A 15,038-nucleotide genomic window follows, 5' to 3' on the forward strand; every position below is an offset into this window, starting at 1 on the left:
CATTCTTCAAAATAAAAGACTTCCTCTATTCAAATAAATCATGTCTTGCACTTAAATATATTTCACTTCACCTTTGTAATTATATACAATCATGTTCAATACAATTAATAATAATCATCATGTAAATTATGCTTAACATATAATTGTAAATCAGTCACTTATCATGCAAATATACCGAACAACATAAGTGTAAAAAAGTCACAACAGTGTCAGCGGTACTGTTACAGAAATATTAATACCTGAAAAGGACAAGTTTCCTAAATTTGTCTATGTTAAATTTGATGATGATCGTGTAGGCATGAAGAAGAGGAAGAGCAGTCTCAAGCATCATCAGATTTAGCAGGATCAACACCTATTGAACCTGAGGAAGAGCATGCAACTTTGAAGGGTGGATTGCGTAGACAGTTTCCACTCAAGTTAGCATGGGCATGTACTGTACACAACGTTCAAGGAATTACTGTTGATGAAGCTGTTGTTCCTTTTAGTAAAATATTTTCACCGGGACAAGCTTATGTTGCTGTAAGTCGCGTTAGAAGTCTTTTAGGTTTGACGATTCAAGATTTTGATGAAAAAAAGGATATATTGTAAGGATGACATTGCTGTTGCTCTTCAGAGTATGACACCCCTTTCGAGTGGAACTTTTCAGTTGGATCGATTTAACACATCTCTCTTTACTGTATTCTTGATGAATGTGCAAAGTTTAAATCAGCATGTAAAAGATTTGGCCTGCTTTACAGAACAATGGAAACCTACATTGTTGCTGCGACGGAAACATGGTTGTCTTCAACCCAAACAGATACAGTAATGATAGAAGGTTATAGTTTTTCCAACCGACCACGACATTTATCATATACCGGAAGGCATCCAGAATTGATTGTGTTGCAAGACCAACAACATTGTGGTGTTGGCATCTATTGTGTACATGATGTGGAATTTGAAATTCTACAACAACCAGAGCTGAATTTGGAATGTTTAGTGTATCGGTTTTGTCGTTTTAATATAGTCCTTGGAGTAATTTACTGACCACCATTATATCCTTTATCACTATTTAAGAAAAATTTAGCAAAGTTACTTGATTGCCTTGAGAAACAAAATGACACAATAGCACCTATTGGAGATTTTATTGATGATATTTTGAAGTCATCAAGCATATCCAAATTTGTTTCTGATAAAGGATACCTACAAATGGTTGAAGAAGCAACCACTGAAAAAGGTACTTTGATAGATCATGTTTATATTAAATCTCAGATATATGAAGTTCAGGCAGTAGTTGTGCCAACATATTTCAGTGATCATGAGGGTATATAATGTGTGGTTTTACATTGTAATCATTTTAGTAATCTCAGGGTTTAATGTTTAGTTTTAAGCTGCTTTAATCATGTGACATTATGGAAATTTAAAAAGGTTTTGTTTTCTTGATTAGAATGAATGAAAAGATAAGACATGGAAAATTTAAATATATTAAATATCTTTCATTAGATCAAATTTTATTCATAAACTAACTAAAATCCCTTAATAATGAAATATTTCTATTCCAATTTATTTAAAAGTATCTTAGTAGTTACTAATGCAACTTTAGTAACATATAAACATGACAAACATATAAGCACAGACTGTGGAAGAACCACAGTGCTGGTTCCGCTGTTCTGGAAACGACTGGAAAATTGGGTGGGATTCTTCTGTCCAATACTGGACCAATGTTCTTTATGTTTCCACATAAGGAACAGGGATTTCTTTGTTTCAATAAATAACTTCTCATCGAAGCGGACAGAAGTCACATGCGGGGTACCCCAAGATTCCCCTCTCATTCAATATCTATAAGCTCCACCAGTTCAGGTTATAACCGGAAATAAGATTAGTTACCATATCTATGCAGATGATACAATCAAACAGTCCGTCATCAATAGATAGACCAGTGCTGGCCTATCATCAGTCAGATCAGTGGCTGATTTTGGAATGGATATATCCTCCTATGACATGGAAGTAGCCATGACTGGGTCTGTAATATTCTTAATTTTGGATCTTAAAACATGTTCAATATCCAAAATACATAAATAAATCATAAGTACATAAATTGGATTATGAAGTCTCTGTGAACAACCTTGCCCTTCAAAATATATCAACCATTAGTCTCAGACACAAGGAAGCAATGCGGCACAAGTTGAAAATTGTTCAACTTTTTGTCCATGCCGTTGCTCTCACATCCCATGTTTTGTGTTCGTCCTGAGTAATAGAAAACTGACACTTTTCGCTGCTGTTTTTTGCTCCACATATGCCAAGCCCATTACTGTAAGAAAACAAGAGGGGAGGCGTCATTTGATGTGCCGGAGTGAAGCTGTTTGTCATCCAGTGTCTTTGGTAGAAAGAGATACACCACAAAAACAAACAAGCAAGCACCTGAGAATCCTCACCCCTCATTTCATAATTGAGCTCATTTTAATTTATCATGTGCTTATCGCACCATCCCTACACACCCACACACACTGTCACATTTTATTAAAAACTTATAATCGTATCATTCAAACTGACTCACCTGTAAGTAGGAAGGTGCACCGACCTGAACCGGCTTCATTGGTGATGTCACAGGTGTACTCGCCGTAGCCTTCTCGGTTCAGAGCTTTAACATGGTAACTGGTGTCATGGCTTTGGTCACTAAACTGACCAACAGTGAGCAGCCGTGAGCCCAGTTTCCACTCATACTGCAGATGGTGAGCTGGGTAAGCTTGCAGTAAGTTACAGGTGAGGCTGAATGCTCGGCCAAGTGCCTGACGTACCTCTGTGTAAACCGGCTTCACAGTTGGAGTGACTGAAATACAGAGAAGAAAATCATGACTAGTTATTAAAGGGCAATATTATGCATTTTCCAGGCACATAGTGCTATTTTATAACACACCAAAGTAACTACAACTTCAGTTGTTATAAAAATGCTGTATATTAATCAAACATTTCTTTAAAAACATTAACATTGAAAATTAATGCCTTAAAATTGACCTCTGTTTCTTTAAGAAGTTGGTGGTCTTTCTGAAACTCTACCTTCAGCACATCATCTCAATGTTTCCTCATTAAACCTTTAACAATCTTCTTAGGACTGCACTGCAAACTAATTTGTATGATGAGCTCAGCAGATGCGCACTTCCACCAGGTGTTTGCTAATTGCTGTTGTTGTTGATCTGAAGGAGTTGAGTGGGGAACGAGGGGCCAGGAGTGCTCTGAGAGACAGAAGCTCGGCTTGGAGCTAACCCTTGCAGCTCCACAGAGGAGCTCCATGGAAATGTCGGCACTGCTGTGAGAGCACATGTTTGCGGATCCTGAATGACTGTGATAGGTGAGAGGGTTGCCAGCCAATACAAGATGGTGATGTGTAGAGAATTAGGGTGAGAAAGATGAAGACAAAGACAGAACCAAGGACAAACTGGTGAAAGCTGAACAAGGAAGAATGTTATGTGGTTTTCAAGGAGGAGCTGACTGAGAGTCACCAAGAGTACAGGCAGATATAGCGTAAAGTGAAGGTAGAAGTATATATGGAATACTGACTAGCCTGGAGAGTAAAGAGGGAGAGAAGGATTACAAAAAGTGTTAGAGAAAGATGAAAGGAGTACTTCAAAAAGTTGAATGGAAAAAATGAGACAGAACAAAGATGAGAAGAAGCTGAAACAGTGGACCAGGAACTGGCTTAGTAAGGATGAAGCAAGGAAGGGATTGAAAAGGATGGTGACTGGAAAGGCAGTTGATTCGGATGATATACCTGTGAAAGTACGGAAGTGGTAAGGAGAGCTAGTTGCAGAGTTTTTGACTAGGCTGTCCAGTGAGATACTAGAGATAGAGAAGATGCCTAAACAAGGGAGATATCCAAAAATGTAGGGTTAGGGCGCGGGAGCGGGTCAGCTCATTGCTGTGATTCGTCATGGGATCTGCCATATAGAATGTGGCTTATGTGCCAGTATGCTAATACAAGTAAATGGACCAAACTTTATAAGTGCTTTTTAAGTGCCATTCTACAAAGTATTAATACCTGTCATTAACACATTCTCTCTCATACACACACACATACATGCACACACACACCTACACACACGCACGCACACACACACGCACACACACACACACACACACACACACACACACACACACTAATATATTTGGTAATCAGAGAAATGACTAAAGACAGAGTTTCTAACTTTTGATGTGATTATTTAATTGTTTTGGTGGATTTCTGAATAAAGAGCAAAATGTTTTTATTTGATAGAAATTATTCCAATAATTTTTAGATTGACATTGATGAACAGACACTTTTACAGTGTTTTATTAAAGCACATATTTATATGATTCCATAATTTAATGTACATTTAATGTTTGAAGACAAGAAAAAAAATATTTTCTTGTATTTATTTTTTATATATTATTGATACATGACTTTTGATTTATTAAAGTCATTGACAATGATTTTGATAAATCAGTCATTGTCAAACATTAAACTGCATATTTTTCTTTTTTTCTGGAAATTAAATATTTATTACTGTATGTCAACTCTGCTATTCACAGCAAAGAGTAGATTATTTTTATTTCATTATCAGCTGTATTAATACACTTATACTTCAGATTGAGATATTTAAAAATACACAAGAAATGAAAGAATAAAACATTTATTTATTATACTGGGAACACTGGCCACAGGCAGGGCTTCAGTCTGCTGGTCACTGGGAGAACTCAATGACTTCTGAGACATCCTGGTTCACAGGCTTTAGCCTGCTTTAGCCAAGGATAAGATAAATTATCCAAAAGTGTCACAGAAAATACATAATTTTTTCCTTCACATTCAGAAAAAGACATTTTCAACATGTTGGGCTCTGACTCCTAGCATCTTTATAGCTAAATACCGACATGGTGAAGCTGAGCTGGAAACAGACTGAAGAACAGCAGCTCTAGCTCTGATCCTGACTGATCTTTCCTCACAAAATCCTCTGGTCTTTAATGAACTTCTCCTCTAACAGTGATTTCTCATCAGCTCTTTCATTAGAAAACAGTATGAAAATGTTACCTGCTATGTTAACAATCAGCGGTTACTTCGGGCCAATTTAGCTACTTAGGAAATATTTCTCGGTTGTTTAGAAGCGAATTTCTGGCTGCAAATTCTGCTCTCTCCTCCTTTGCTCTGGCAAAGGTAATGCAATTGAATCCAGTTTTTATTGTAAAACTGTTGAAACAAGTCCACAGAGCACATGACTTAGGGAACTCTGATCGCTCTACAAGATGGTGGTGATGTAATGTAGGACTCAGCGCTCCATGAGGCATCTACATATTCATGTCTCTGGGTGCCACAATCAGGTGTGCTGTAAGAGCAACAGAAGAGTTTAAGGTCGAAGTGCGGCTTCATCAAGGATTGGCTCTGCGCTAGTTCTTGATTGTTGTGATGATGGATAGGTTGAGAGATGAGGTTAGACAGGACTCTGCATGGGCTACGATGTTTGCTTTAATCTGTGATTAAATCAAATACATGGCTTATACTTGTAGCGCTTTATCAAGTCCAGATGACTCCAAATTGCATTCCCTTCAGTTATTCACTCATTCACATACATATATTTACATGCTGAGAAAAGGTGGGAAAATCTTGAGAAATAGAGGTTTGACCCAGAAAGGAGAGAAATGAATGTTAGCCATAGCAAGAAAGAATACTTGTGAATGAGCAGGCCCCAAGTGGAGACATGAGGTTACAGGGGAAAAAAGATAAAAAGGGGAAGGAATTTCAGTACTTAGGGTCAACAGTCCAGAGCAAAAAGCAAGTATGGAGAAGAAGTGAAGAAACATATCCAACCAGGTTGGAACGGGTGGTGAAAAGTGTCAGCTGTGATGTGCGATAAGAGTATCAATGAGAATGAAAGGAAAAGTGTAAAAGACGGTAGTGAGACCAGTGATGTTTGGCTTAGAGACAACGGTAATGACAAAGAGACAGGAGGCATGGATGGAGATAGCAGAGGTGAAGATGTTAAAGTTTTATTTTGGGAGTGACAAGGATGAATGATATCACAAATTAATGCACCAGAAGAACAGCTCATGTCAAATGTGTTGGAGATAAAGTCAGAGAATCCAGAAGGAAATTGTTTAGACATGTACAGAAAAGTACATCAGTAGAAGAAAGCTGAGGATAGAAATGACAGGCAGGAGGCCCAGAGGAAGACCAAAGAGGAAATTTATGGCTGGAGTGAGAGGATATGAAGGTAGTTGCTGCAAGAGAAGAAGATAGGGATGAAGACAGATGACTAACTGTGGCAACCCATCCATCCATCCATCCATCCATCCATCCATCCATCCATCCATCCATCCATCCATCCATCCTCTTCTGCTTATCCGGAGCCGGGACGGAGAAGTAGCAGCCTAAGTAAGGAGATCCAGACTTCCCTCTCCCAAGCCAGCTCCTCTGATGGAGCCCCAAGGCGCTCCCAGGCCAGCCAAGAAACATAGACTCTCTAGCATGTCCTGGGCCCTGGGTGTCCTCCTGGAGTGATGTGCCCGGAACACCTCACCAGGGAAGCGTCCAGGAGGCATCCTAACTAGATGCCCGAGCCACCTCAACTGGGTCCTCTCAATGTGAAGGAGCAGCGCCTTTACTCTGAGTCCCTCCCGGATGCCTGAGTTTTTCATCCTATCTCTGAGGGAGAGCCCACACACCCTATGGAGAAAACTAATTTCAACCTCTTGTATCAGTGACCTCGTTCTTTCGGTCATGACTCAAAGCTCAAGACCATAGATGAGAGAAGGCCATAGAGCAACAGGTAGCTCGAGAGCTTCACTTTTTAAGAAGTCTCTTCACCAGACCAGACTGCACACACTTCACTGCAGATGCTGCACCAATCAGCATGTAAACAAGATCCCAAGATACTTAAACTCCTCCTCTTGGGGCAGGACATCCTGCCCTCAGATTTGGGGGTACTGATCCTCATCCTGGCCACTTCACACTTGCTTGCGAACCACTCCAGTGAAAGCTGTAGATCATGACCTGATGAAACCAGTAGGGCCACATCATCCACAAAAAGCAGAGATGCGATCCTAAGGCTACGTATGAAAGGGCCTGGAACCCCATACACCCGGAGCACTCTCCACAGGGTTCCCCAAGGAACACGGTTGAACCACTTTCTCTTAGTCTAAAAAACACATGTAGACTGATTGGATGAACTCCCACACCCCCCCCACAGAACCCTGCTAAGGGTGTAGAGGCTGTGCAGCTGGTTGTGGTGTTCCACGACCAGGAAGTAAAATACAATGCTCTTCCTGAATCTGCGGTTCTACTATCCAGCAGACCCTCCTCTCCAGGTCTATTCAGGGGAACCTTAAAACTGTGGAAACTCCTAAAGTGAAAAGCATAAAGAAAAAGAAGATAAATCCTCCCCCCAAGCTACTACCTGTTTCGAGGCTCCTCAGTTCATCCACCATATACACGATCCTCAGTAAGCCCTGAGCATCAAGAGCTTAAAACTTGCCATCCACCTCAAAACAATAGACTCCCAGTCTTCACCTATGGTCTCTCAGTCTACTGTAACCACACCTTCAGCCCCATCTCCAGCATCAGCCCCATCTCCTATGAGGTAGATGGAGACAGGCTGCTCTAGTAGCTGCTTCTGTCTCCTGAGTACCGCCAGTCTCCAAAGCTTTCCAGAACTCTGGAGACCCTCCACAACTCTGGAGACCCTGCACAGCTCCACCGTGCTCTCTAGTCTGCTGTCTCCACCCTCTTCTATTCCTTGCCTGCGAGGGGGTCAAGGATTACCCGCTTCAGTCCTCAGTACCTCTTTGCGATTCCCCAGCACCTGTAAGTGGGTCCCCATTGTCTGTAAGCAGCGATGGCATAGTCACTTTGAAAAAGTGACTTTAGCTGGATTACTGATTACTCCTTGAAATAGTAACTTTGTTACCTTACTGATTACTGGATTTGTAATTTAACTAGGTTGAACTTTATTCAACCTAGTTGAGTAACTTTATTAGTTACTTTCAGCAGATGCTGATGACAACCCTCCGCCACCTCAATATAATAATTACATTAAGCTTTGGCAATACTTATTTTATGGTTAAATTCTTTTTAATGGTAACATAAACAATGTATCTCCTGATGTGTAAGGTTGAACTGAAGTTTCATGGTCGTGCAGAGACCTTTGGAGGGGCAAGGGCTAAAAGTTAAAAAAGGGCACATTGAACAATATCTTAAAACACTGTACAACATAGCAACAACCCATATTAATCAATAATCTAATATTGACTCAGATCATACTATGTCACTGTCATCATATGTAGACAATGCAAAGCAAATATAGTGTATACGTATTTTCCCCAACAGGTTTAATGTTGCCGTTTCTGCTGCTGACAGTCCTGGAGGCCTGAGATGATCCAAGACTGTAGTTGTTAAACTAGATAGGAGAGAAGTTTGCTGCTTATGAAGCATGTTATGAAATAAGCAGATCTGCTGCTACTTTACTAAATTTTACTACTTTTTTTTTTCTTTCTTGCTCTCAGTGAAGGCGGACGCTTTTTTCCTCTACTCCCTCCCTGCCCGTGCCTGCCCTGCTTGCTCTTTTTGTGCTGTCTTTTTCTATATTTTTGGAGCCTTTCTTTGCACATCCTCTGAATCTACAACTTATGGATCTGGTCAACTGATCTTTCAATGTAATTTATCAAATTTTATCAATGAGAAAACTGGGTACAGGAGAGCCCTCTTGTCCTGCCGGGGGACACCCAGCGGGATTCACCCTGGATTTATTCATAATAACAGGATTTCTGCTGTTTGGAGCTTGCGGATTCCTGGATTATTGACAAATTTGTGACAGACTTGGCCAAACTAGTGAACACTCAGACTGTTGGTGTGACACAAGTTGGATGCCAGTCTTGCTGAGACCAGCTGAGGACTGGAATCAATCTTGGAGAAGTTGCTAGTTTTGGTTCAGTGGAACGACCAAACTAATTTGGATAACTGGGAACTGAGATGTATCAGAGAGACTTTAGGGGAGATTGAAATTTATAATCTACCCGACCTAAGACATTCTGCTTCTGAATTGGCTTTCCCTGTGTTTTCTTGGCAGGGCTGCATATATCTAATCTCCTTGAACATATGTAAACATAACACTCCTTCCCATCTCACCTCCTCCTGGTATCCATGCAGCTGTGGAAGCTAACGTGGTTTTATGGCCCTGTGACATCACCGCCTTTACTCATATCATTGTTTTCTCTCTTGTTTTCTCTGAATGTTGCCATGTACCCCAATGTGTCCAGGGGATACTTATACTTTCTTACTTACACTTACACCCAGAACAGGGATTAGAACAAACTTAGAATCCAGAAAAGCTACCTTAGTAACTACTTTTTAGACTCCTATTCTTCCAACGCAGAAAAGGAATTAAACCAGAGGATACTTACTTATACTGATCTACCAACCCTGAATAGGAGTATGTAATTTATCTACTTTATATACTTCGGATCAACATTATTAGCTTTTTCTTCTTTTGTTTTTTTTTATTATTTTGGTTTGTTACTGTGTTTGTATTTCCTTTTAATTCCTATAAGCACTTTGTATGGCCTTGTTGCTGAAAATGTGCTATATAAATAAAATTACCTTTAAATTACCTTCAAATTATCTTTAAATAAGCCCTACTACTTCTGTTTAACTTCCATAGCAACTTGACTGAGATCAAAAGACATCAAAAAAGCTCAGAGGGGTTAACTACATCATTTTTTGATGTTAGCTCTTCTGAGAAATCTAGAATTGTAAGACTGAGATATATCAAGGCAAAGAAAACTCTGTAGATGCTGGTAGACTCCTCCAGACATTCAAAAGCCCCTATAAATGGTTGAATTGTAACAGACCACAGATCTCAAGCTGTAGCAATCATTTATTGGCAATGCCAATGCTATTAATTGTCATTTAATGCATTCAGTAGAGAAAAAAATAGTAAATTTAGGCTTTAATAAGAAGTTTACTTTGCAAAAGTTTAAAGAATCATCTTGATATCTTGATTGTTGTGTTACCATGGTTACAATATGGTGTAATCTTAGTGTTTGAGTTTGTACACAAATACGTCATAGCAAATAATAACCAATAATCAGTGATTGATTTTAAACTTGGCCAATTAACCTGGGCTCTCTCTCACAGACTAAATCTATATTTAAACATGTTAATGATGCTGATGTTGTTACTAGGAGGGGGGCAGAGGGCTAAATCAAATTCTGCCTAAAGCTCCATGTTACCTTGGGCCGGCCCTGCATGAAGAGCGAGCCAGCAATCTCTGTGCTGGAATCTACCTGGAATCTACCTGAAACTCCCCAGTAGCCTCTATGCCAGTCCATCGATACTTTGGGGACATCTTAATTTATTTAATTGTGGCATGTTTGGTTTTGCTGAGGTCCAAAATGTTGCTACAGTATGTGATATGTTGTGAACTCCAAATGCTATGGGGCAAGTCTTTCTTTGTCAGTTGAGGTTCTGCAGTAACCTCTATTCACAGCCGCGAAACAGATCCCACCAACAGCGGTTCAAACCGCCTGGTAGTTGACGTTAAGGTAAAGCAGAGAGTGAACAGTGAGCAGGTGGTACCGGGGCTTTGAGGAGAATTGCAGTCTTTATATCAGAATGTCTAACATAAAGACAGACATTTTTTTATATCTGTCGGTGGGACTGACTCAGGCTGCATTTAGTCCAGCACTGGGCAGCCTGATAAAGTTAAAGTCAGAGGTTTTTTCTGCAGTCGATATCTGCTGCAGATATCTGCATTTCTGTGTTTAGGGGTGAGGAGAGTATTCTTTCCACCATTGCAAGAACAATTATGANTCATAGCAAATAATAACCAATAATCAGTGATTGATTTTAAACTTGGCCAATTAACCTGGGCTCTCTCTCACAGACTAAATCTATATTTAAACATGTTAATGATGCTGATGTTGTTACTAGGAGGGGGGCAGAGGGCTAAATCAAATTCTGCCTAAAGCTCCATGTTACCTTGGGCCGGCCCTGCATGAAGAGCGAGCCAGCAATCTCTGTGCTGGAATCTACCTGAAACTCCCCGGTAGCCTCTATGCCAGTCCATCGATACTTTGGGTCCCCAAAGTATCGATGATCTTAATTTATTTAATTGTGGCATGTTTGGTTTTTCTGAGGTCCAAAATGTTGCTACAGTATGTGATATTTTGTGAACTCCAAATGCTATGGGCCAAATCTTTCTTTGTCAGTTGAGGTTCTTTTGTAACCTCTATTCACAGCAACAAAGCAAATCCCACCAGCAGCGGTTCAAACCGGTAAAGGTAAAGCAGAGAGTGAACAGTGAGCAGGTGGTACCGGGGCTTTGAGGAGAATTGCATCAATTGCATCAATTGCATTGATATAAAGACAGACATTTTTTTATATCTGTCGGTGGGACTGACTCAGGCTGCATTTAGTCCAGCACTGGGCAGCCTGATGAAGTTAAAGTCAGAGGTTTTTTCTGCAGCAGATATCTGCATTTCTGTGTTTAGGGGCGAGGAGAGTATTCTTTCCACCATTGCAAGAACAATTATGAATTTTTTTTTCTAACTTGAACATAAGACCTACATTTTTATTCACAAAAAGGTGTATGTTGAAAAATAAATATTCTTACACATAACTTGATAGAGGGTGCAGATCTGCCCCCTCCTCCTCACCATGGGAACGGTGTCTGAACAACATAGAGGCAGACAAACTGAGAATCCTGTCATTATTAGATCGAAGTCAGCCAGACTAATTTATTTTGCTAAATTATTATATTTAGCTAAACATTACTGTTGATGGGCACAAGCAGGCCTCCTGATGCACAAATAAAAAAAAGTTGAAAATTGAAAAAGAAAAAACCTCTACAAAGGCACTAGTTGCTCCAAGGATAAAAAGGACAGGCTCAAGTTTTGTACCCAAGTCAAGCTTTTGTTGTTTGGGTGGTGGGGGACCTTGTGTTGCAGCTCTCGAATCAGCTGGTGTGACTTTCCCTATCAGTTTGACTTTCCTGTGTTGCAACTACAAATGTTTCTTCAGATTTGATGTGGTATTTTAGAACCTAGACAGCGCATTTTTCTTTTTAAAGGACGTTTTGGCTCTAGTGGCCTTTATTTTAAAGTAGCTTGACAGCAAATAGGTAATGAGAGAGGGGGAAGACAAAAAATGAACTGAACCTGCATCTACCGCAATGAGAACTAAGGCTCCATATATGGGTTGTACTTTGCCCCTGTGCCACCACAGCACCAGAGACAGGACTCTCTTGCCAGCACAGAAGATACACAGCAAATTCAAAAGTGTTAAATGTTTTGGTGTTAGTAGACTTTATGCAAAAGCAGAGTTAATTTTACTCTAATAGAATCACTTTCTGTTTCTGTAACTCTGGGTTGTATATTATTAGTAGTTAAAATCCAGTGTTAAAACAAAGTGTTTCCGTATCAAATCTAGAGGTGTTAAAATAGAATCAATAACTCTTTACTTCTTAACTCTGAATGAACTATTGATACTAATACTTGAGTAGATTGACTTTGCATAAAGAAATCGAGTTCAGTGATTGGAAACATTAGATTCTTAGACTTCTGCAACATATGAGCAAATGTTTCTGGAAATCTGAGCATAATTGTTCAGCATTTTCTACATGTCAGTATTTAGTTTTTTTTATATTAATAAACAAAACTGGTATTTTATTTGAAAGTTGTTTATGCATTTATATTAAATAAAATGCCCATTTACTGTGCCACCCCAAAATCAGCAAAATTCCTCTGGAGCTGGGTTTGATTATTACTGTTTTTGTAGAGTTCACCAGAGTGGAAAGTGGGATCTCCTGTGCTGCATTCAAGTCTGAAAAGGAGTCGTTGACAATGCACTTCCTGAGATCCTTGCCCAGATTGAAAGAAGTGTGAGCATTCTGAATGATTTTGTTTAAGGTGAAGAAAATTCTGCTAGTTTTTAATTTACATCTTGTTCAGTTGGACATGCACATATGCACATGACTCCTCCTCACACATTCTATCATTTCCAATAACCAGCCAGTTTGAAGCTATATTAAAGGCACATTGTCATATTTTTTTGGGTGGGGGGAATTTGTATTGATAATATTTGGGTGAGGGGCTGCACAGTGGCACAGTTGGTAGAGCTGTTGCCTTGCAGCAAGAAGGTTCTGGGTTTGATTCCCAGTCCCGCTCTTTCTGCATGGAGTTTGCATGTTCTCCCTGTGCATGTGTGGGTTCTCTCCGGGTACTCCGGCTTCCTTCCACAGTCCAAAAACATGACTGTCAGGTTAATTGGCCTCTCCAAATTCTCCCTAGGTGTGTGTGTGCATGGTTGTGTGTCTCTGTTTTGCCCTGCGACAGACTGGTGACCTGTCCAGGGTGACCCCGCCTCTTGCCTGAAACGTTAGCTGGAGATAGGCACCAGCACCCCTCCTGACCCCACTAGGGACAAGGGTGTAAAAAGAAAATGGATGGATGAATATTTGGGTGATTGAGATTGGAAAAAACACAGTTAGTTGTTGATACCCTGTGATGTCTATCAGTTTTCCTCGAGGACAATGTCTACAATGTCTCTGGTATGTGTTGCTATCCCGTTTGTCAGAGTTAAATCAAAACTTTCACCTCATTCTTTTTTTAATTTTTACTTTTCTTATTATCCACAGGATTCAGATGCCATGGCAGACTTCATCCAGGTTCCTTTGGGGTTATTGACTGTTATGTTATGCTAAGTATATCATTTTGTTAAAATATGAACTTATGAACTTAAAATATTTTGTTGTGGTTACTTAATTTATTTATGGCAATCGGTTTCCTAGATTCTGCTAAGTAAACTGTACTGTTCATGTAAGTTGGATTAACTTGATGTAGTTGAGTTAAGAAGAGGATAATTTACTTGTTATTTCTAAGTTGAAACAACTTCACTTAACTAAGTTAAATTAACTTGACACAATTAAATTCATACAACAAGGCAGTGTTGTGGTACTCGAAGTTGGTCTTGGTCTCGAGACCGGTCTTAAGACCATTTTTTGATGGTCTCAGTCTTGTCTCGGTCTCAGGCTCTGAGGACTCGACATTTTATTTAAAGACCAGTCGAGACCGCAACTGTGAAAATATCACTAAACGTACAGCATACTGTCCAGTTTATTTCTTAACATCTTTGTTTTCAGTGGATGCAAAGCGCACCGATTAAAATCCAAGCAACTACATGTTTCTGTTACTCCCCTCTTCCCCTCCACTCCCCACCTTTCACTCGCGCGTGACGCTCCAGGACATGCGTAGTGGTTTTCTCTCAGCGGCAGAAAATGTTTGTCTAATCGTCAGTAATATAATAGCGCTGCAAAAATAGTAAGAAATCCGATGGCCACAGCTAAGTCAAAATCGCTTCGCTTTCACAGACGGTGGGGACAACGTCTAACTTTTTTCGTCACTTAGAAAAGTAGCTCAAAGAAGGTAAGCTCCATTGACATGTTGTTAGCAAAGCTAGCTGTACAGAGACACATAAGAATTTGTGATGCCTGAATTATTGTGCGGAGGTGTTGATTGACTTGTCGCATATATGGGACAACGCTATGTCCAAAAGTCTGCAATATAGTGATGTGACATTCAGAAACAGTCGATTCTTCTCCACGGCTCTTTACTTATTAGATAGGACTGGAGTGTCACTGAGAGCCGTTGTTCTAACAGATTACCATACGCTGTCAGAATAACAAACATGCAGTGAGTACCATGCCTGCGCATGCGGATTAATAAGTCCGACCGTCAGAAGAGTTGTCAGTTCACCATACGCAGCAAGTTATGACGAAAATAAGTCATTAAATTGTTTTCAATGATAACTATATATAAATGTTGTCATGGTTTCAAAGTGTATTTAAAGCAGCTGGATGCCATACAACTGTTAATAACCAAGTGTATGATGATCTACGTCATGATTCTATGTTGCTGATTAAATAAAATCATATGGTAATGACAGCGTATATCTGAGCTAAGCGTACGACTATCTGACAACGTATGCTGATCTGACAGAACACTCGTTCCTTGTTCTTGTAATGCTCCGTGTACACTGCATCATT

At 39.9% G+C, this 15,038-nt stretch overlaps 1 protein-coding gene across 1 annotated transcript in view; it reads right to left on the reverse strand.

Moving 5' to 3' along the window:
* Positions 1-2,327: 2,327 nt before the first annotated feature.
* Positions 2,328-15,038, reverse strand: part of LOC103132179 (MAM domain-containing glycosylphosphatidylinositol anchor protein 2-like) — a 38,649-nt gene continuing 25,938 nt past the window's right edge. The window contains exons 5-6 of the mRNA XM_016667199.1: positions 2,534-2,806; positions 2,328-2,353 (exon numbers count right to left, since the gene is read on the reverse strand). Of these exons, the coding sequence (XP_016522685.1) occupies positions 2,343-2,353; positions 2,534-2,806 (284 nt within the window). The 3' untranslated portion in view covers positions 2,328-2,342. The remainder of the gene's footprint in view (positions 2,354-2,533; positions 2,807-15,038) is intronic.

The sequence above is a fragment of the Poecilia formosa genome, unplaced genomic scaffold (assembly GCF_000485575.1).
Source record: "Poecilia formosa unplaced genomic scaffold, Poecilia_formosa-5.1.2 Scaffold947, whole genome shotgun sequence".
Taxonomy (NCBI): domain Eukaryota; kingdom Metazoa; phylum Chordata; class Actinopteri; order Cyprinodontiformes; family Poeciliidae; genus Poecilia; species Poecilia formosa.